The sequence below is a fragment of the Rhineura floridana genome, chromosome 7 (assembly GCF_030035675.1).
Source record: "Rhineura floridana isolate rRhiFlo1 chromosome 7, rRhiFlo1.hap2, whole genome shotgun sequence".
NCBI classification, from domain to species: Eukaryota; Metazoa; Chordata; class Lepidosauria; order Squamata; family Rhineuridae; genus Rhineura; species Rhineura floridana.
The window spans coordinates 121,976,424-122,000,454 of NC_084486.1; the positions used below are offsets into that span (position 1 = coordinate 121,976,424).

The 24,031-nt window shown below is 43.1% G+C and overlaps 1 protein-coding gene across 2 annotated transcripts in view; it reads left to right on the forward strand.

The window, feature by feature from the left end:
- Window positions 1-24,031, forward strand: part of MME (membrane metalloendopeptidase) — a 102,714-nt gene that overhangs the window by 72,757 nt on the left and 5,926 nt on the right. For both annotated transcript variants that reach the window (XR_009764111.1, XM_061637097.1), the window contains exons 16-22: window positions 1,221-1,324; window positions 3,929-3,987; window positions 10,209-10,328; window positions 11,763-11,896; window positions 15,612-15,677; window positions 20,215-20,310; window positions 21,861-21,937. Coding sequence is in view for 1 of the 2 variants with exons in the window: in XM_061637097.1 (XP_061493081.1) it covers window positions 1,221-1,324; window positions 3,929-3,987; window positions 10,209-10,328; window positions 11,763-11,896; window positions 15,612-15,677; window positions 20,215-20,310; window positions 21,861-21,937 (656 nt within the window). In the remaining variant the exon portion in view is untranslated. The remainder of the gene's footprint in view (window positions 1-1,220; window positions 1,325-3,928; window positions 3,988-10,208; window positions 10,329-11,762; window positions 11,897-15,611; window positions 15,678-20,214; window positions 20,311-21,860; window positions 21,938-24,031) is intronic.

Here is a 24,031-nt window from a genome sequence, read left to right on the forward strand (position 1 = left end):
CTGTTGCCTGCTTTGGATGGGGTCATACTCCCTCTGAAAGACCAGGTCCATAGTCTGGGGGTGCTCCTGGATCCATCTTTGTTGCTAGAGGCCCAGGTGACCTCAATGGCTAGGAGTGCCTTTTACCAGCTTTGGCTGGTAAGAAGCTGTGTCCATTTCTGGAGAGGGATAGACTGACTACTGTTGTCCATGCACTGGTAACCTCCAGGTTGGATTACTGTAATGTTCTCTATGTGAGGCTGCCCTTGAGGTTGCTGGAGGTTGTCTGGAAGCTGCATCTAGTGCAAAAGGTGGCAGCTCGACTGCTCACTGGGGCAGGGTATCTCCAATATGTCACCCTGCTACTGAAAGAATTGCACTGGCTGCCCATTAGCTACCGGGCTAAGTTCAAGGTTCTAGTTTTGGTGTTCAAAGTCCTGTACAACTTAGGAACAGGATATCTGAAAGGTTGTTTTACCTTTATATACCCAGTCAATCGCTATACGCTGCAGGTGAGGGCCTCCTGCAGATACCATCTTATCAGGAGGTCCATTCCGCACAACTTAGGAAGCGGACCTTTAATATTGTGGCACCTACCCTTTGAAATTCCCTCCACTTAAAGATTAGACAGGCACCATCTCTATTTCCTTTTCAGTGTTTACTGAAGACCTTCCTTTTTCAACAAGTCTTTTAAGTTGAGACCTTATCCCAGTCTGCGTCTGTGTTGGAATTGGATTTTAAGATGTTTTTAAAGCATTTTTTAAAAAGTGTTTTTAAAGATGTTTTGTTTTAATATATTTTAATGTCTGTTTTTATGATGTTTTATAGTGTTTTTTGTGTTTTTGTTTGTTGCCCTAGGCTCCTATTGGGAGGAAGGGTGGGATATAAGTATTATTATTATTATTATTATTATTATTATAGCAACCAAAAATTGAATTGGACCAAGAGAAAGGAAACTGCCCAAGCCCACCTTCAGGAATGTGCAGGGATCTGAACTGACATTGTGCCAGATCGCTTCTGCTCTATCACAGCCTTTTCCAACCTAGTACCGTCCAGATGTTTTTTACTATAGTACCCATCTGCCCTAGCTAGTGTGGCCAATGTCACAGCTGATGGGAGTTATTGTCCAAAACATCTGGAGGGCACCAGTTTGGGGGAAGGCTACGTTAACAACTGTACCACTCTGATTCTTTTTTACTCTCCAGCAAATGACGCTGACATTTATCTTTCTTTCTTGTAAGTTGCACTACAAAGAAGAAGAATATTTTGAGAACATGATTGAGAACTTGAAGTTTAGCCAGAAGGAAAGGCTTAAGAAGCTTAGAGAAAAAGTGAACAAGGAAGAGTACGTATTTAAACTATTTACATTGTGAATGCAATATCTGTTGTTGGCTATCTGATAAAGTGGCATCTGTTTATAGCCAGAAGGACTACAGCAACTTCATCTCTCCTTTGCAACAGGACATATTCAACAGAGTAGACCCACTGGAATTAATGAACCTAAGTTAGGCTGCAATCCAATACGTGTTTACTCAGAAGTAAGCTCCAATGGGACTTACTCCCAGGTATGTGTGTATTGGATTGCAGCCTTAGTTATGTTTATTAACCTCTATGGGTAGTAAATACCCCTCTCTGTTTTTAGTATGGCAGCAACCAGGAAATGAAATACCCTATAATTTCTTTGTGTGTACTGTTCTTATTCAATGACTGGGATGGAAAACATTGATGGGTGGTGTGGGGAAGGCAACGTACACATGCTCTTGGGGTCCAATCTCCCTTTTCCCTAGACCTTCCCCCCTATTGATCTTAACTGCAGCTATGTCAGCAGCAATATAAACTGTAATTAATGCTATGCTAGATCCCCACCAAAGTTCCTTGCAAAGGTCCAATAGGGGCAAAATTGAGGCTGGGGAGCAGCATCTGTCCTGACCTATGGGGATTCATTAGAATGTCTGCAGAGAGCCTCCATGTGTACAGCTGTATGGGCAGAAGGCTATTTCTCTATGACTGAGGGCCCTTCAAAAGCAGTGTTCCTGAGTGAGTTGAGAATTTGCTACTATTGCTGGGCAAGCACCAAAGAATTTACCCCAGCAATCATTTGCTCTCCCTGAGTGCAGTGCTCATAAACCTTGAGGCACTTCTTTGAGCATGTGACTTTAATACTTGAAGGCAACCCTCCTCTGCCTGCTACCTCCTCTCCCACACTTGAGGAAAAGACTCCTCTTGAAGGAGTGGAAGGGGATAGCAGGTTAAAGAAAGGACCATAGCTCAGTGGTAAAACATCAGCCTTGCATACAGAAAGTCCCAGGTTCAATCCCTGGCATCTCTAGGTAGGGCTGAGAGAGACTCCCTCTCCGAAACCCTGGAGAAGCCACTATCAGTCAGTGTAGACAACATTGAGCTAGATGGACCAGTGAGTCTGATTCAGTATAAGGGCGCTTCCTATGTGCCTATGAAGAGGGCTTCAGTGACTGCTGGATACCCAACAGGCTTTTCATTAGCTGGAAATGTTCTGCGATTCTTTCCCACCAGTTATGATGGGGCTTGTAGTCCAGCCCCATTATTCCCAGCAGGAAAAGACACTCAGAGCATTGTTTCCCATCAGAAAAGAGGCCTCTGGACTCTCTTCCATTGTCACTAGTGATGCTGCCCAAACTTGTAATGTGTCAGTTCAGAGGTTGAATGTGGTAAGTTTGAAAATGACTAGATGTGCACCAAGCTTGGATCGGTCTGTCTGTCTGTCTGTCTGTCTCTCTCACACACATACACATTCTAGTAATTTAAACTAAGATTGATTACAAGTTAATTTGTGGTTTGTGCACATCTGCATACAGCATGACTGAGCACCACCATATTTGTGCAGATGGTGATTGCTATAACCCTTTACTTGCTGAAGGAACTGTGAACTTCCCATTTTCAAAGCACACATGCGTGGAATGATTTTACTTTAATCCTTTAGTAACTATTCGATTGACAAACCAATCTGTTTTAAAATTTGGATCCAAAAACCTTCCACAAGCAGTCACATTTCAAGAAAGTGTCAGGGCTACTCATGCTTACTCAGAAGTAAGCCATCTTGAGTTCAGTTTTCCATAGAGGATGAGGACAGCATTAACAAAGCAATCTTATGCATGACTACTCAGCCATAAGAGCAACTCAGTTCAATGCCATTTACTCTCCTCTGTGTGGAGGATCACAGCGCATCCTTCAAATATGCCTGCCTGCCCATTTTCCCAACTGAGCTGACAGACAAAGAACCATACCAGCAAACTGAATGCTGAATCAAGCTGTTGGTCTTGTAAGAGTATGATATAATTCACCAGTACTCTTGCAAGGCTCTCATTCATTTCAGTGAGACTGGAAATACACAACAACATGCCAGTGGGCTTTTATTATAATTTTAAAAAAAGAAAAAGAAATTATGTCCAGCTTTAGAGGGATCATACAATAGAAGAGTAGGAAAGGGCCTATAAGACCACTGAGTCCAATTCCCTGCTCAATACAGGAATCCAGCTTAAAGCATGCCCAAGAGGTGGCTGTCCAGCTACCTCTTGAATGCCTTCAGTGCTGGAGAGCCCACCACCTCCCTAGGTAACTGGTTCCATTGTTGTACTGCTTTAAACAGTTAGGAAGTTTTTCCTGATGTTCAGCCAAAATCTGGCTTCCTGTAACTTGAGCCTATTATTCCATATCCTGCACTCTGGGATGATCAACAAGAGATCCTGGCCCTCCTCTGTGTGACAACCTTTCAAGTACTTGAAGAGCGCCATCACATCTCCCCTCCATCTTCTCTTCTCAAGGCTAAACATGCCCAGTTCTGTCAGTCTCTCCTCATAGGGCTTTGTTTCTAGCCCCCGCCTCTGAAGCAGGAAATCAAAGCCATTCAGTTTTCTTCTCTCCTTGATATCATCCATCATTATCACTTCTGTGTCTCTTGAATTTTCCACAGGTGGATAACTGGAGCAGCTGTTGTCAATGCCTTTTATTCACCAAGCAGGAATCAAATTGGTAAGTTGAGTTTCTCATAGAAGCACTGTCTGGTCATTTCAAGAGGAACAGGCTATTTCCTGCCCCCTGTCTCAGCTCAGAATGGATATAGTACAATATCCATTGGGGTCCCTATGTGACAAAACACAAACTGTAAGACCCACAAATATGAAAATATACTTGTAATGTACATCAATAAGCATGTAAAAAAAGAGAATATTTGTACTATTGTTTATTCTCTTTTTACATGCTTTCATCCTTGACATGTAAGCATACAAGGACATTTTCATATTTGTGAGTCTTTTTGTTCATGTTTTTCAACTGAGAATGGATCAGGAAGTGGACGTTTAACTAATCTTGCTCACCGCTCTGTGACCACATTCACATTTATTCCACTATCATTCCACTCTAAACAGTTACGGCTTTCCCCAAAGAATCCTGGGAAGGGTAGTTTGTGAAGGGTGCTGAGAGTACTTAGGAGACCCCTGTTCCCCTCCTAGAGCTAAAATTCTCAAAGTTCTCTGGGAAGAGGGCCTGACTTGCCATTCAGGCGATTGTAGCTGTGTGAGGAGAATAGGAATCTCCTAACAACTCTCAGCACCCTTCACAAATTATCCTTCCCAGGATCTTGACTGTTTAAAGTGAAATGATAGTGGAATAACTATATGGTGTAAATGTGGCCTGTACCAGATTAATATTGCACTGTACTATGCTGTACCATCAGGGTTGTCAGCACAGTGCCCTCCAGATGTTGCTCCTATCACCTCTGGTCAGCAAGTCCAATTGTCTGAGATGATGGGAGATGTACTCCAACATATAAAGCACCCTGCAATACCATACCATGAAACGACTCTATCTGCTCTTTTTGATATTTGGTGTCTTTGATCTGCAGCTTGGGGCATTAAATGCTTCCCCCCCCCCGTTTGTGGTTTCCTGGGGTTTTGCTCCTGAGACATTTGCCAGATGCTTTAAAGATTATCTGCTTTTGCAAATGAAACATCTTTTTCATTCTTGCTTCCTTTGGAAAATATGAAAGTATCAACCTGACTCATTCAAGAGAGCGCAAACTAAGTTGGACGGGCATCTTTAGAAGTATTTCACAAGAGTGTGCTTGTTTATCTTAGCTGAATAAATCTAGCGTAAATGCCCCCTTGCCAGTCTGTTCTGTGATCATGATACTGATGCACTACCCAACCTTTCAACATTATTTGGAAAAGTGGGGAAAGTCTAGCTCTTAAACAGTCTCATTTAGTGCTGGACTGAACTTTCTTTTCCATTTTCATTGCCCTGTGAATTTTAGTTCATTTGTTAGGATGGGAGGAAAGTTTGACCCGTGGGGGTTAGCTTACCTTACTTACAAGCAAAGTGTTGAGGGTAGTCTCTCTCTCTCTCTCTCTGTGTCTCTCTGTCTGTCTGTCTGTCTGTCTGTCTCTGATTAAATAGTTGGGGAAAAGCAGAGATGCTTTTTGTCCCTCTGCAATGTTTCTCCTTTCTAGTACAGGTGGACATGGGTATTGCTGCGGCTTACCTGGGCAGGACTGGGGTGAAGCAGGGTGGTAGCAAAGTTGCGGCTGCAGAGGCAGACTGGCAGAGCCCATCTGGCCCTCCTACTGGCATAAGCCCTGACTTTACCACAGATCTGCCCTACCCCATCCCAATCCCCATCCAGATAAACTGCAGTGATGCCATCGTGGGACAGCAGCTCTGTGGCTCCAGCTCACAATAGTAGTAGTAGTAGTAGTAGTAGTAGTAGTAGTAGTAGTAGTAGTAGTAGTAGTAGTAGTAGTAGAAGAAGAAGAAGAAGAAGAAGAAGAAGAAGAAGAAGAAGAAGAAGAAGAAGAAGAAGAAGAAGAAGAAGAAGAAGAAGAAGAATTCTTTTCCATCTATTGTACTGCTCTTCTGCTAGGAGTAAAGAGGTAGTTATAACTCTTTACTCCGAGCAGAAGAGCAGTAAGATAGTTAGACAGAAAAGAATACTTCCACTCTTCTGACATGGGCATCAGTGCAGCTTACGTGGAACAAAGAGGTCAGGGCTGTGCACATGCACTGGCAGGAGCACCAGAATGGCTCTGCTACTGCGTCATTGCAGACTGCTGCGCTGTCCCACATTAGCACCATCCAAGTAAGCTGCAGTTACACCAGTTTTCATAGAGCGGCTCCACAGTTCTTCACCACCACTGGTCAAAAGGACAGAGACCTTTGCTGGTTTTAAAACAGGGTTTTAAAAGAGGGGGATAAAGTTTTCCCAAGGCCTCCCCTGCGGAGAATGTCACACAAGCATAGCTCCACCTCCAAGATGGTCTTCTCTCCTGTTGCCACCTCAGATGGCAGGAGGCTTATACATAGATAGGTGATCCTTCAGAACCCTGGTCTTAAACCATTTAGGGCTTTATAGGTAAACACCGACACATTGAATTGTGCCCAGAAATGTACTAGGAACCAGTGCAAATGTTTAAGTGTCAGCGAGATATCTTTCTATCACCTGGTTTCTTTTAGCAGCTATGTTTGAGAACTAACAGTAGTTTCCAAGTTATCCTGAAAGGCAGGCTTGTGTCTAATGCATCACAATAGATACAAGACAGACAGATAATTCTAGGGCATAGTCTATGGGGAAATGATGCAGCAACTTTGTTGAAGCTCAGCAGGTCTAGCTCAGCTCAGTACCTGGCTGCGAAACAATCTGGGCACAGTATCTGCCACCTTGAGTTCCATGACTGAAGAGAGGCAGGATATAAATGTACTTTAAAAAAAAAAAAAAAGGACGAATTTGGCATCTTGGCAAGCTTGACCGCAGCCTTATCATTTGAAAAACCTAACATTCCATACTAAAGCCATAGGCCACAGTTCCATGACCTGCTTTATTCATATACAGAGACTTGCAGGTGTATTACTAGTACTTTTAACATGTGAATAGTGCTTTGAGATGTTCAAAATGCTTCACATGCATTATCTACTGTAAACCTTTCAACAATCCTGTAAAGCAGGGATGGGTAAATTGTGGCTCTCTGGATGTTGTTGGGTTCCAACTCACATCAGCCCCAACCAGCATGGCCAATGGTTGATGGGAATCTGGACAGCCACCAGTTCCCAACCCTGCTGTAAGATAAATCAGTATTATTAACATGGAGATGAGGGGGACTGAAACAGAATGCCTTGTTGAAAACCACCTAGTCTGTTTCTGAAACAGAGAAGATTCAAGCCGGGGACTTCCTGATTCACCACCCGGTCTCTTAGCCACTGTACTGTGCTAGCTCTCTGCAGAGCTTCCTTCCAAAATCATGTTGCACGATGCTTCTCAGAGTTGAGTGAAGAGGAGAGAGTTTAAAAGCAGCTTTTTATGCAATTCAAAACAGGCCACTGGTATTACAAGAAATATTTTGTATAATCAGCCATATAATTTTGCTTTATCTTGTTTTTATCTAGTTTTTAGCAACTTTTACTGAATCTTATGTTTTTATTCTTTTTATCTTATTTTATTCTATTTTATTTAAGTTTCAGTATAACAGTAAAACATGGGGTAAGACACTACAGTCCTTGTCCTTGCAAAGGGAGAATTATTTAATGCTTACACAGTCAAGGGTGTGATGGCAAAGTTAAGGATATTAAAGCCCGTTGTGGTGGAACTGTTGTTAAATGTTCAGTTGATTTCTTCTTGCAGTGTTCTTTCTAGTTTCAAGCTAAGCATTCAGTCAGGGTGCAAACCAGTTTGCAAGCCTTGTGTGTTCAATTTTCATAGCGGTGGTGTAAAAAAGAATGGTGTCAGTTTTCGTGCAAGATTGACCTCCTCAGCGATAAGATCAGAAATGAAAGCGGCAGTTTGCAAACTATTCTGGGACTACATTTTCACACTTTATTAACATAGCCGAAAGTGGAGTTCACCCAGAACAAGGGCATCTCTGCTCACTGAGATGGATATTGCTTTACTTAGTGACTTTATTCTCTTTTACTTTGGGGCCCGTTAACAGTTGCAGAATCTCCACTGAACAGCCATCAAACTTTGGGGCATGGTTGTCTTTGTGGCTAAAGGTAGAAGCTGAGGCTATATTTATATTACACACTTTATTTCACTTTTATGTTCCCCCTTCCCTAAAGAATCCTGGTAGCTGCAGTTTGGTAAGATTGCTGAAAGCTAGAAGTACTGTCCTTTCTGTCTATCACAACTGCAGTTCCCAGTTTCTCCTGGGGAGAAGAATGACTGTTATATGTCTGTGGCATAGTATACCCTCTCTAAAGCATATTTCCAGCAGACTCAGCCAGAAGCCTGTACGTCTCTTACAAAATCATGCACTGATAGTGGGGATCAAGTCTATCTATATAAGACGCAAGAACCTTTCCTCTGATTGGAGCCACATCTCCAATTTTTGCAGTGCAGTTCTCCAGTCAAGTAACGGACAGTCTGGGTGGACTAATTCAGTCTCGGCTAGGGCCTGAAGGTCCCTGGAAAGCTGCCACCTGCAATTAATGGACTAACCATATGAGGGAGCTGTCCACAGATCTCAGCAGCTCCCGACACACCATTTTTAGTCCTCCAGTGTCCTCGAACTAGAGTTAGAACAACTCTGCACTCTCTGTTTTCTCTATGAAAAAGCATAAGCATAATCTCTTGCTTGCAAACATGGCTAAAGCGAGGACAAGCTCAACACAGGTGTGGTAAATTCATCCTGTTCACAGTTGGTTTGGAGGCAGAAGGTCACTTGGGGAAGGGAGCAGACCTAATTGGAATAAGCTGAAAGATACTTTCAGTCAGAATGAGGCTGCAAACCTTTAGGCCACCATAAAAGATTCTGGCGCAACAAAGTGGAAACTCATGCGATGCAAAAGCAAGACAAAATGGAGAAACATATTAGCAGGATTGTTTATTCATCCATTAACAAAAAGCTTTAGTTCAACTATGCCCACGTTCTGAGCATAAACATATTATGGCAAAAGTCTCTGTGGATATGCTCAAGTTACAAGAATTTAGGAAATTTGGATTCTATTCTTGGCAGTCTTTAAATGGGCAGCCGGGAAAAGAATTACAATTCCCTCACCACAGCTGTGTGGCTCATGGATATGGGCAAACGTTTTCCTGGTTTGGAAGGGGAAGCCTCATAGGAATAATTCTCATCTCTCTTACATTGCTTGAGATTCTCAATTTTTGCAAATGTTATAAGCGTGCATGGGTTTGTTAATGAAGTCGCTTAAAATAAACGTCTCACCCATTAGAGTTGCATTCTTTAACATCAAAATGTTTTGACACTTGCCAGGGCTGTAATGCAATGCAAAGCAGTTCATGAAATTGCAAAGGAGGCACAGTAAACATGTGTGTGGATTAGTGTATTTATTTTTGTGTATACTGTTACTCCCCAAACCCATGTGTGGTGGAGGTGGTATGGGATATAACCTTAAGTCAAGATCATTTCATTTCCCAAGGCAATGGCCATCTTCTGTTTTTCCTTGCTAGACTGGGATGTGCTTGCCAATTATAGCATATTATTTGTGAAAACCATGGGAAATGAGATAGTATGCTATGGAGGTATTCCAAGAGTCTTCACAGTTCATGCATCACCCTTTTTTATCTAAGCAACCAATGAGGGCAATGCCCAGATTTTTAGAAGGCCACAATATTAGAGATGCTTAGCATGACCTTAGCAAAGGGTTGGACAAGCCAACTGTTGTTGGTTGCAACATCTGGACCAGTTTCTGTGAGGGTTGGGTGATTATGGAAAAAGCGATCAGATCCAATTAATCAGATTGTGAAATTTCAGCCTGAAGCATCAGGGGAAACTTATGGGAGCTCTGGGACAGGAGAAGTTTCAGAAAGCAGGATGGTTGAAGGAAAAAAAAAGAATAGGCAATAAGCTGAAGCTGAAATGAAGAGGATGGATAACATCTAGAGGGCCAAAAATTCCACAGCCCTGATGTGTCTTTCCCACAGAAATTGGTATTCTCAGTCCCATGGGAAAATCTCCCACCATTCACCCTGGTCGCATGGCCACGTTTTTCAGACAAGCTCTCATCCATTTTGGATTGCATCATGCTGAAGTGGCTCCCATATTGTTGAGTGTGCCTGTAAAGGATGCCTGTAGATCAAGGAGCAAGGCAGCGGGGTGGGAGGGGAAGGAGACATTGTTTGAATTAATCAGCCACATCTTTGGCTAAAGATTTCCAGTATGTTTATTTAATTTAGCTTTAGTTTTGCAAATATTTGGAGCTGGTGCAAAATATTAAAATGGCATCTGTGATGTCATCTCTCTTTGCAGTCTTTCCTGCTGGCATTTTGCAGCCACCATTCTTCAGTGCATCCCAGCCTAAATCCTTGAATTATGGTGGCATTGGCATGGTCATTGGGCATGAAATCACCCATGGCTTTGATGATAATGGTAAGACAAAGAACTCATATTTCACCATTGGTATTATTGTGCCTATGCAGTATAGCGCATGAAAAGAGACAATGCTGTGTTAATATTTACAGTGAAGGCCTGTTTTATGTATGGAGATGTGTGTCTTGCATCAGAAAAAACTCAACTGTAAATTCCCCAAAGTCTAAGGATGGCTTTACATGTTACCAGAAGCACCCAAAAGTGTGTGTTACATATTATCTTGGAACAGCAAATATCCAAGGCCCCCACTCCTGTGCTGCTTGGGCAATTTTTGTATTACATGTAACTACCCATAAAGCAAGGATGGGGGCCCATGGCCTCCAGATGTTATTGTACTCCAACTCCCATCAGTCCTAGCCAGCATGGCCAATGATCAGGGATTATGTGATCCAGCAACTTCTGGACTGCCACAGCTTTCCCATTCCTACTATAAAGCGACAACCAAATAATTATGTCAGTAACAACATTTCTTTGGTGGTGGTAGTGATTATTATGAGCATCTATTGCCCTTCCTTTACCCAAGGGTCCCAGGGCAGTTTACAACAACTTTAAAATACAGTATTACATCAGCATGTTATAAACAAAGCAGCTGATCGAAATATTAATTGTGCCAAAGTATCAAATTTTTCTCTTCTTCCATTTCCCTGAGCCTGATCTTCTGACATCCTTTTATCCTGGCCAGCTATTGCACTGATTCCAAAGGAATGGGGAAGGTACAAATGGCAATTCCATGCCAACCATTAGATGTGCATGCCCATTACTTTTGAGGTTAGGGAACATACTTGGTGCTTGCCAAAGAACCCAGATACCTAAGCCAGCAAAGCACCTGAATGGGTTTAGACCACAGGAAAGGTCAAAACCCTTCATCTTTTGTCTGATGTCAAAGTACATTGTGATACGGCATTATACAAAATGAGTGGACCATGCTGCTGAAAGTAAGTGATGCTTTAGTGAAACACTGCATATTTTGACATTGGCTCGGACGTGTGCACACACAGTGTAAAACCCTTCTTACCAGGCACAGGAACTGCCCACTTTTCTAATGCACAAAAGATCATCACTCAGTAGCAGATCCCACACTTTGCATGTATAACAGGTATAGGGAATCTTTGGCCCTCTAGATGTTGCTGGACTACAACTCCCATCAGCTTCAGCAAGCATGGCCAATGGCCAAGGATGATGGGAATTATAATTCAGCAACAGCAAAAGGTTCCCCACTGCTGATATTTAAGGACCAAGATTCAATCCTTGGGAAAGGATCTCGGGTAGCAACTCTGGGAAAGACTTTAGGCTGAGGTCATGGAGAGCTGCTGCCTCTTGAGTAGGTACTATTCTCTGATGGGCCAATAGTCTGCTGCAATATAAGGCAGCTTCATATTGTCAGTGTCTTCACAACTTCCAGTCCAAAGTTCTCATATGTATGTGTTATTTCAGGTAGAAATTTTAATGAGAATGGGGACCTTATAGACTGGTGGAGTCAAGAATCTGCAACAAATTTTAAGAAACAGTCAGAGTGCATGGTATACCAGTATGGAAACTTCACGTGGGACCTGGCTGGCGGACAACATGTATGTCCCTTCTTCCTTATTGAAATGTTTACATGTTTATGTATATTCTTCTTTTTCATTAGATGAAACATACACCATATGTTTAGGGAAGGAGATGTTGGGAGACTAAATATCACATATAAGAACATCTACATATGTGCATAAATGTGCACCTAGAGGTGCCTGTGCCAGAGTTCCCAGATAAAGTTGAAGAAGTAATGTTCCAGTTCAGATGTATCATTAAACCATGGTTTAGCATTATGTCTGTGAGCAGTGGTGAGCCTTTGGTTGCTCCCATAAAACCAGGATGAAGAGACTGGAAGCATCCACTTTTGCTTCTAAATAAATGTAATGTTTTTGTTACATCCAAACCGGAAGAATTCTGGTTAGCTTATATCGGCCTTCCCCAGCCTGGTGTTCTCTAGATGTTTTGGACTATAGCTCCCATCATCCTGACTACTGGCCGTGTGGCTGAGCTAATGTGAGTTGTAATCCAAAACATCTGCAGGGCACCAGGTTGGGGAGGGCTGGTTTAAACTATGGTTTATTAACAAGCCAGGAACGTTGAACCACGGTTTGATCCTGGCTTGTTTGAACCAACTATAGCTTGGATATAACAAGAAACACTGGTTGTTTATTTCCTAACTATATTCTCTGAAGGTTGCAAAAATTAAAATACTAAAATACAATAATAAAAATACAATACAAAACAATAACAGCAGCATAGAAATTTGATGATAAAATTGAGAAACTCAGATTATAAAAATACAAATTGTTTTGTTTATTTCCATTTATATACCACTCTCCATACAAGTTCACAGAGCAGTTCACCCATAAAATCCAAAATAAACAACCACAACAAATAAATAAATAATACATTAAAATCACCAAAGCTATTTTGTAACTTCAAAGCAGCAGTAAGATTAAAATATACTCAGCTGTTGCATAACTATGCAACAGACTGTTCAGCAACTCAAGGGTCAAAGCACAATTAACCAACAGTATCAAAAAGACCCAAAGGCCTGTTGTGTAAATAAAAAACATCAAAAATACCGTAAGGTTGCATCAGGTGAGCCTTTCTAGGCAGTTCCAAAACCATGGTGCCACCACCGAGAAGGTGCTCTCCCTAGTAGCCACCCATATCACTTCATTTGATCCTGGGACTTGGAACAGGGCCTCAATAGAGGATCTTAGTATCAGGAAGGTATATACAGGAGAAGGCAATCTTGCAAGTAACCTGGTCCCAAGCCATTAAGGGCTTTAAAGGTTAAAGCCAGCTCTCTAAATTGGGCCCAGAAATGGACTGGGGCTCAATGCAAGTGACAAAGCACAGGGGCAATATGCCGTCACACCCAGCCCTATTCTGGACTAATTGTAGTTTCTAGACTATTTTTAAAACCAACCCCACATACAACACATTGCAGTAGTCTAAACCGGTGGCTTCCAAAACATGGGAGAGTGTGGCCATGCTGTTACTATCCAGATATGGTCACAGCTGATGTATCAGCCAAAGCTCTTTAATTTAAAACAAGAAGCAAAAGCTTTCAATCACCTCCTTATGGCCTTACAGTAGGGAGAGAAGAGAGGGGGACATGCATGAGCCAGTGGCTCTCTGACAATGATTAGGCTTACTGCTGCTTGGGCACATAGTGTTGAACAATGGTTTAGTGTTGCAAACAAAGACAGTCAATTTGTGGCTAACATCTGTGGCACTCAAAATACAAAATAATAAAACCTTAGTCATTGTGCAATGCTGTTCTGCAGGAGTTTGGGGCTGTCTGGCAGCGTGGTAGCAGACCTGTCATTAAGTCATGTCTTTTCCATTAAGGTCACATCAGGTAATGTTTCAGTGAGCAGGGTCACATCGAGGTAAAGTCAGGTTCGGGAGAAAGTAGCTGGACTTGGCCAGACATGCCCAGATTCAGGCAGGTCTTATCAGAACCATGTTTCCACTGTGCTCTGCTGGTTGTAGCTCTCCCCCTGTTGAAAATGATGGAGGGGCTGTTACCTCAGCAGAGAGCTGAAGCCTTATGAAGGTTGGCAAGGCATGTTCTACAGCTGGTCCTACATCCCCGAAGAAGATGGCTGTACATTTAAAGGGCCCTTTACTGGTTCTGTCACTGCTGTCTTCTGTAAAGGGAAAGATTGAGGATGTTAGTGGCGCTTGCCCTTGAAATATGAGGAAGGCAGAAGGGCCATGTCCTCAGGCTAGTTCCCCATCCTGAGTGGATCAGCCTGTGTCTCTTCTCATCTTTGGGGAAGTGCAGGCAGCTGGGTTCAGGGGTCATGATACTAACAATACAGAGTTAAGCGTGGATAAACCCATGATAAACTGAAGACCTGTGAGGGATTCTAGACATTTATTTCAACAGTTGTCCCACTCTTCCTCCTGAAGGACAACATCTTAAATAGCAAATGCAATTAATAAACTGAAATGTTCATTTATGCCATATAAAACGTATTACTACAACTGCTGATAGCCAGTACCTTGCAGGTGCCAAATGCCTGGATCGAGGAATTGTCATAGCTGGTAAGCCACTCATAGTTGGGCAAAAGCACTATTTGCCACTGAGGCCACCTGGACCTTCAGCAACCCGTTTGAATCCAGGAGTATCCCAAGACTACTTATCTGCTCCTTCAGGGGGAGTACAATCCTCCCCAGAACAGGTCATCCCCCTAATTCTTAGACACATAAACCACCACCTGCAGCACTTCAATCCTATTAGAATTCAACTTCAACTTCTTGCCCTTACTCCAGCCAGCCATTCCCCTCAAATGCTAGTCCAGCATCTGAGCAGGCCCTCCTGATTCAGATGGAACTGAGAGATAGAGCTGCATGTCATGACATTGCCCAGCAGTTTTATATACAGGGTAACCATCCATAGGGCACAATTTGAAGAGGAGAATCAACAGAGGGAGGAGACCTGCTTAACCCTTGGCCCACCTGATGCTTTTCCCCTGCAGCTCCCCTCACCCCCAGCAGCAGTTTTCCCCCTACAAGTCCCTGATCTCTGGCTTACCATCTAAAAGACACTCAAAAATGAAACAAGAGATTGGAAAGAAGGACATTTTAAAAAAACAACTCAGGCACCAGTTCTTTAAGTTAGTGTTCTTAACATGACAAGCTGGGATTGCATACTGTTCAAGTAACCTAATGGCTCCGGGGAAATGTCAGTTGAAAAGTTGCGGGGAGAGCCAAATGCAGTGGGAATCTCAACAGAGCCAGTGGAATAGCCCTGCTTCTCTTATCGTCCTCTGATGCGGCCCCATGGAATGACCATTGCTAGGTCATCGCGGAGGAAGAGCCAAAGGCAGCTGGTCTCTTATCAGGGCCAATGGATTAGCCCTGCTTCCTTTCTCTCCTTCTGCTCCATTGATATATTCTATCATGCTATTTGTTCCAACACTAACGACTTTGTACAAAAAATGAGGCCAGAAAATTCTAAAAGTAATAATGTATGCTAAATTCTGACTTCCGAGTTTCCAACCAGCAGGGAATCTTGGCAACTGTTGACTAATTTAGCCTTCCTCCAAATCCATAACAAAGTCATCATGCTCTGGATGTTGTTCTGTAGGCTTCAAATTCTCCATTCTATATCTCAGTGGTCGGGAATCATCCATTTTCTGCCCTTCAAGCCATGAATCAGAGCTTCCTTGTGTTTCCTTGAACTGATAATTTCATTCTGCATACATGGGAATAAAAAAAATCAGCAGCATTTTCATTTTTTCTTTGCAGCTCAGTGGAATCAATACCCTTGGTGAAAACATTGCTGATAATGGTGGCATTCGACAGGCTTACAGGGTGAGAAATGTCCATTTTCACTTAGATCAGATCATTATTTGTGGAAGCAAATGCTGGTATGTGGGTTTTTTTTAAAAAAAAATCATTTGTATGTAGCACAAGTCGGTTTATTAAACCCCCAAAGTTTACTTACATGGTCTTCAAGGCCTAATCTTTACTCCCTCATGAGGACATAAGAAGAGACCTGCTGGATCAGGCCAAAAGCCCATCTAGTCCCACACTCTGTTCTCACAATGGCCAATAAGATGCCTATGAGAAGCCCGCAAGCAGGACGTGAGCACAAAAGAATTCTGCCATTCACAATCCCCAGCAACTAGTATTCAGATACTGTGGATATCTCTTCCCTTCAAGACCATAAGCCCCTCTTCATGTTCCATCTCCACTCTCTCTCACCTCTCCTTGTTCTTCATCCATGATATCTTTAGGGAAGTTCTTTGCATATGTTGTGATGCACCCACTTCCCCGGGAGGAAGGTGAGGGAAATAAGCAGGGCCGGCAGCAGGCATGCCGGGGCCCTTGGACACCAGCTTGCCTTGGGCCCCGTGCACATGCACACACACATATGTGTGCACGCACACCACCTACCTGTCTCTCCTGTCCTTTCTGGCTGCACAGGCTGCGCATGCAGGGCTGCCATTAACCAAGATGGTGGCTGAGGTTTCCCTAAGGGGTACTACATGCACGCATCCCTGTCATCAACCAAGATAGCGGCAGGGGCATCAGCACCTTAGGGAAACCTCATCCACCATATTGGTTAATGGCAGCCCTGCGCGCACAGCCACAAAAGACAGGGGAGACAGGTAGGTGGAGCCAGCAAACGCACGGGCAGCTTGCAAACTCCCTCCCTGTGTTCTGCAGAAGCTGCCCTGCCACGGATCGTGGAAGGAGAATGCTACTCCTATTGAGGGCCCCTCAGGAGCCCCTCAGCCAGGGCCTGACCTGGCCGCCCTTTAGTGCCAGCCCTGGAAATAAGCCTTTAGTAGGTATAAGCTCCATCACTGGCTAGACAGGAAATAAAGGCATTTCTATAGAAGAGGGAATGGGAACCGGCAACCCTCTGGATGCTGCTGGACTAAAGCTCCCATTATTCCTGACCATTGGCCATATTAACTGGTGCTGATGGAGGCCGGAGTCCAATAATATCTGGAACACACCAGGTTCCCCTTTCTTGATTACAGAAGATGAACAGTCCAGCAACTGGTTATATAAAGTCTCTCAAAACAGGGGTAAGCAAAAGGTAGATTCGGATCTGCTTGTAGATCTCTGGGTGATTTGCAGTAGATTGACTACCAATTGTTTCACAATAGCAGCAGCAAAATGACTCCCCCTAAACACCCTAAATGATACTGCTGAAATGAAGAAATCTCAGGGTGATAACCAGGAGTGGACTTTGTGCAGAAGGACTGTGAGCTCTGTTCAGTTTTGGTACTAAAAATACAAAACCAAAATACCTGGCCTCACAATTATTTACATTCTAAGTGTTGTTGTTTTGGTTTTACATCAGGGGGTGGTTTAGTGACCTAGTGGTTCTGTTTTTTTTAAAAAAAAGTTCCTGCAAGCCTGAAGTCTGCCCACCCGTGACTTAGATCAAGGCTGAACAGCATTGTGCCCATGGGCCTTATTAGAGCCCTGAAAGGCCTAGGTGTCCTTTTTGAAAAACAAAAAAATTATAACCATAATGGTTGCCTTTGTAAATTTGCAAATGTGACAGTAGAAATCATGATGAACAGAAACAAGGGATAAGGGGGGGGAGAAAGAGGGAGGGGGAGGAGGAGGAGGAGGAGGAGGAGAGCTATCCTTCTCTTTTCCCATTGCCTCATAATTCCCAAGTACATTTATTTGCAACTCAAAAGTCAAGTACTGTGGATTATATTCAATTTAGTGCTTAGTCACTGGTTCAGTTAGCACAAGAATTTATCCTTGCAGAATAGAATGTTCTCCTCCCCCTGCATTCCCCCAACTCTCCATAGCATATTTGGAGATGGCATGGCGCATGTTTAGGGGGAAGGAGAGGGGGAAGTTCCTAATGCACTAGTGCTAATCCTTGCGCTAGTGCAATTATTTAACTGAATACATCTCTACGCCCCCAACTTCCTGACCTTCTAAGCTACAATCAAGCTTCTTTTGTAGAATCTTGAAGGACGTGGAATGAAATCACCAAACATAATTTTGGGTGAAGCAAATCAATAGTGATCCCACTAAACTTGTATACGAAGATTTTTGCCATTTTCGACCATTCTCTACAAATGAGGACTGTAAGGACAAGAGCTGGCTCATTATTTTTACTTTGCTTGTAGAATTTGTTTTTTGATTATGCTAATTAAATGCAAACTCCATGCAAATTTGGTGAGACCCTCCAGAGTACTATATATTTAAGATACAAATAATAAAAATAATGAGAGGATGTGCTATCTCTCCCCATGTAGTCCTCCCTACCCCTCATTGTGTGGGTTTCTCAGGAAGAAAGCTATGATGTTTACATAAATACATACACAGAATGCAGAGTTGACAAAAACAAGAAATAGACTGTAGATTTGTGGCTCTGGAAGAGCTTTTCGTAATGTGGTACAAATGTTTTGGGGACTTCTCACAGGAGATTTGCTCCCCAACTTTCATTGCGATACTAAGCAGGAATTTGGCAAATGTAGCGATAGGTAACAAATTCTGTCCCTTAAATGCAATTTTGGTGAACTATTAACTGATATGACGCTTTCCCAAGTGTGGTCATGGGGAAAACAGTTCCTGCCCTATATTCTCTTATCTTAATTAAAAGAGTACAGGACACACAGCAATATGAGCTGAATGTCCAGGACAAAGTGCATTCCAGTAAGAATCGCACTGTCTTTGCTTGCCTGTACTGAGGACACAGCTCTTTTATCTTTCATTTACATTTCTCAAGAATTTTCCCACCAGCGTAGCCGCAGTAAACCAAGATGAACTATACCCACGTAAGATACCTAAGAGGCATTCTCCTTCCATATGTCTTATTGTAATTTTCCTAATAGTACAATATGATTCCAGTGGATATAGGAAACCATTTTTACTAATGGGTCCTTGTGCATTCTAAGCAATGTGAGATCTTCCACAAGGGAACACTGACTTGCTTTTAAATTTCACTTTATACTGTCCTGGAGGAGCTGTTTGACATCCATATATCCTAGGCTAGGTGGCACTGTACTGTAGCAGGGGTGGGGAAACGTTTTGGGTCATCTCCCCAAACCTGACAGGACAAATGTGATGTCACTATGTTGTCAGGTGACACTGTGGTTTGATGCCTCAATTGTCGGGACCTCACATACAGTATGGGTCTATTTGAAATGTGTTTTGCAAACAGCCCCATGCTGCTCCTTGAATCAGCTGGGGCTGATGAGAGTTGTAGTTCAAAAAAGTAACTTTTCCAAGCTCTGAATATGGGTTGTATTCAATGTAGCACTCAGGTGAACACAAGGATTTCTCCTTGCGCAACAGAACATTCTCCCCCTTTCCTTCCCCCATGCACCCCCTAAATCTGTTCTGAGGGTTCCCCAAACCTTCAGAGCAGATTTGGGGGCAGTGCAGAGTGTTCCCGTGGGGAAGAGAGGGAGGAAATCCCATTGCACTAGTGCTAACCCTTGCACCAGCATAACTATTTCATTGAATATCACCCTATGTTTAGAAATTTATATTATCATATATGCAAATTTCTATGCAGATGTTTTTTAAAAATTCACGGACAAATGCAAAAATGGAGTAGTGTTATCGGGCCTCCCCAGATGTCCTTTTTATTGTCCGTTCATGATGCTATTTGTGGTTTGCACCTGCAAAAGATTTTGGGCGGTCATACTGCTTGATTTCCAATCAGTGCATGTCCTGTAACTTCCTGCTGAAATCCCATAACTTTTTATACTTATAAGCTGGTATAGCACAGTGGGGAGGAGAGCCTGGCTGGGAGTCCAGAGTCTGTGAGTTCAAATCCCCGCTCGTGCCTCCTGGGCATCAAGGGCCAGCTAATGATCACCCCCACAGTGAGTGGCTCAGGGGTTACATGCCCTGCCACCTCTGCAGCCGTGGGCAAGCTGCATAGTCCCAAGGAGCCCAGTTGCCCCCCAGCTGGCAGTTGCAGACAAGAAAGCGGCTGGCTTGTGCAGCTGTGGCAAGCTGAGCAGGCTCTAGCCAGCTGGGGAGGACTAGCCTCAGAGGGAGGCAATGGTAACCCCCCTCTGAATACCACTTACTATGAAAACCAAATTCATAGGGTCGCCATAAGTCGGGATCGACTTGAAGGCAGTCCATTTCCATTTTATACCACAAATGTTCTGGGCTTTTCTTTTCCTCCTTTTGTTGTGCTACAGCCCCTCCAGACAGTAATAATGTGCTACCTTTGGGGAAGCATTGCCGAACAACTATTGAAGCAGAATAAACCTATCACGAATGCACTGTTATTGTGTCAGGACTATGTTGTAGCATACACCTGCAATAAAACACCAATCTGCAGATCAAATTTGCTAAGATTCTAAGGAAACAGATCATCTCTCTTCCTCTCCTCTTCCTTTGGCAGGCCTATGAAAAGTTTGTGAAAGAGAACGGAGAAGAAAAACTGCTCCCTGGCCTTGACTTCAGCCATAAGCAGCTCTTCTTTTTGAACTTTGCGCAGGTATTATACTCCACTTGATTGAAAGCTTTGGAAATCATTTTGAGTTACAATTTCACAGTTAAGTTGGAAACAGCAGGCTGGCTTTTCTCCTTCTAATTTGAACTGGCAGAATTGCTAAATTGAGCAGCCTTCGTGGCAGCAGGGCTGCGAGGAGAGTGGCCTGTCAGAGTCAGTTAATTGCAGCTAAGTGCACAGAGGCATCCAGGAGGCGAGTCTGTGAAGCCCAGTTGCATGTAGCCATGCCATTTTTTTCTTGAAAGTTGACCTCCCCAGAAAAAGAGGTTTCTGGTTTCCCCCTCCTCATTTTCTTTCCATTAAAGATTTCCCCAGTGGCCTGTAGCCCCCCTGGCTGCCCACGCTTCCTGACCTTGAAAAGCCAGGTGAGAAGAGTTATCTCATGATGTATTCCCCTGGGTTTTAACTGAAGTGGTGGAGTCTATGGAGGCTGCCCACCCAGGGCCTCAAATCAGTGCACTCACTAATTCATGTACATTTTTAAAAAGGCATCTTCTATTTTAACCTTTAAATATCTGCTGAAAACTTTTCTGTGCCACCAAGCTTATGTCGGCAATTAAGAAAACATCTTTCTGTCACAGCTGATAACCTCTGGATTTAAATGGTCACATGGTTTTATTGCATATACGTGCAGTTGTTGCAAACTGCTTTGATATTTTGCATGATCTAGTGGTATGCAAATATTTTTATAAATAAATAAATAACATTTCTGCACTTGCTTTTTATAAGTAAAAAGATTTCACATTAAAAAAAAACTTGTCGGGTGCAATGTACACATCCTCCCACATTCCACAGCTCCAGGAAAACGCAGTTGAATATGTTATGGTGAAGTTGGGCATTTAGTGTTGCCGGTCCCATGCTGTCAAACACCCTTCCAGCAGAGATCGGCAGGCTTCCTTTTGACTTTCAGACATTTTGTGAAGACTTTTTTATGGCAACTGGCTCTGCAGCTGTTTGAAGCTTTCTTTTGACTGGCCAGTCATTTTAATGATTGCTTTGTCCTGTTTTTAAATGATGTTTTATGGCTGTAAACCACCCTGATATTGCAGTATATGTAGGCAGTGTATAAATACTTTAATAAAATAAAATAAAGAGTATGGGCACCCATGTGCATTCTTTTAAAGTACTTCAGTGCTCTTCCAACTTAACTGGAAGTAAACCTCATTGGTGGAGTTTACTTCTGAACAGACCTGGATTGCACTATAAATGTGTTCTTTCTTCGTCTCCATTGACATCTCATGCCATGGCCTCAGATGCACCTCATTAAAACTTAAACAACAAAGAGCCTTGTGGCACCTTAAAAACCAATAAATTTATTATGCCATAACCTTTCCTGAACCACAGCCCAAATCTGAAGTGGACTGTAGTCTATGAAGGCTTATGCAGCAATACATTTTGTTAGTCTTTAAAGTTGTACAACTGCAACAGACTAAGAGTGCTAAACATCTGCGTAAAGGAGAAAGGAGGAGATACTACTCTTTAAAAACCCCTTTTGAATTTTTTTCTGTGTCTGTGTGCTTTGTTTTGTTTTAAAGATATGGTGTGGGACATACAGGCCAGAATATGCTGTCAACTCTATTAAAACAGATGTGCACAGCCCAGGCAAATTCAGGTTAGTGTTTTACAGCAACAGTTTCTTATACAGTGTTTCTGTTTTACATGCAAAGTCATGGTTCTTTCCTACAAACGTTCATATCAGAGTTAAATATGTTAATCTTTAAGACTGTTTGCCATCTAGTAACAGCTAGCTGCTCACAGATCTCAACTATAAACCAGAGACCTATCTGAGGTGCTTCTTCTGATATTACTGGAGTGGAACAGGAACCAGTGTGGCATACATATAGGCTAGGTGTCCCCAACCTGTTGCCCTGCAAATGTTTTGGACTGCAATTTCCACCAGCCCATCTGGCATGGCAATGGTCAGGGATGAACATCTGGAGGGCTCCAGGTTGAGGAACACTGACCTAGATAACGTGAGAGGGGCATGTGTGTATGTCCCACCTAGGGTTGCCAGGTTCATGGCCTGAGACTGGTCCTGTATCTTTAGGAGAAGAGAAAGTCAGCCAAGTGCAGGTGTTCTTGCAACACTGTTATGAGAAAAACCACAAGGTGGAATTCTCCCTTCCCCCTGCACAAATTTTAAAGATACAGAAGACCTCTTGGAGGCCGGGCTGGCAACCAAGAGGTCTTCTGTATCTTTAAAAGTTATGCAAGGGGAAGGGAGAATTCAACCTTGTGGTTTTTCTCATTACAGTGCTGCAAGAACACCTGCACTTGGCTGACTTTCTCTTCTTCTAAAGATACAGGATCAGTCTCAGGCCAAGAACCTGGCAATCCTAGTCCCACCACATGGGAGGAGTGGGTGGCCCTGGTGTGGGAGGAGCTGCACTAGGATGGCCCCCTCCCACATGGCATAGATCTTCCTTTGTCACTGTCAGGAACAAACTCAATTTAGCTCCCACCCCAGCCAGATACAATGGTGCACTTAGGTAATTTTAGGCTCTGGACTTAATGGCCTCCCACTTCTTTAGACAATAATGTGTATAACTTCACTTCAAAATGTAGTAAGCTACAGTAACCTTCTGCATTTGGGGGGCCCTTCTGCTCAATCTACAGAGTGGGGCCCTGAACATCTGCCCCAAAGTCCTACCCTGACAGAATCTCTGCATGTCAGAAGTGACTCTAGCCCTGTTCAAGCATTTAAACTCATGTTTTCTCAAGCATGCAGGGAGGGGAAGTGGAGATGTGTTTATTGGTCCTACCCCCTCTGTTGCCTTCCAGACAGTCCAGCCCCACAGTCCTCTATGTATTGGGAATGAGCTTCTGTATCAGAGGAGCCAGGCTTCCCACACAATTTAGAACCCTGTGCAACCATGGTTCTTAATTGTGCAGGGATCCTCAATGAGTATGCCTGGCAGCAGTTATTTACCCTGTCATATATGGAGGGCTGGGGGCACAGTGATGCAACAGAGGGGAGGGCTAACAAGAACATCCTTACTCCTTCCCTCTTGCATAAAGGAGAAGATGTGAACCCTTGAACAGAGTTTCTGTTTAGATGTATTTTGGATTCACTCACAGAATGCTGCAACACCCACATGATGGAATGTGAGCCTTAACTTGGTGCATTGTGTGGTTGAGGCAGGGAGATAGGCAGACATTCTTCTAAGCATTCTTCCAGACAACCTGTTTGTTCAGCATTCATCCTGATTTGTTTGCACAAACTTTACGCTGTGGTTAGACTATGTCCAGGCTTTCCTGAGCATTCCTTCTGATTTGTTTACAGGGTTGTTATGTGACAATCTTGCATTTATCCTGATTTGCTTGCAGGGTGTTTACCTGATTTCCTGTTAACCATTCATTAATCCCATGCTTTTCAGTGCATTTCTCTGTCACTTTCCAAACCACTTTTTAAACTGGATTTGTTGCACTGGGGCAACAGAGCCTTTTCATCCACTTTAAATGCACCAACCCAAAGTTCCAGTATGCACTTGAATCCATCTTGCAAAAGTCTGGAGGTGCCCTAAATGAGAGGGAAGTGCTTTGAACACATATTTACTACATTCCAAGATGCTTGTTTCTAGGACAGAGAATGTGCAAATCATTTCCACCACACTTGGAACGTCTGTCTGTCTCCGGCTTCCTGGAACAATTTTGTTTCATCACAGTGTGGGGGAGTAACAACAGTCTCTCTCGTTTCAACAGCAGA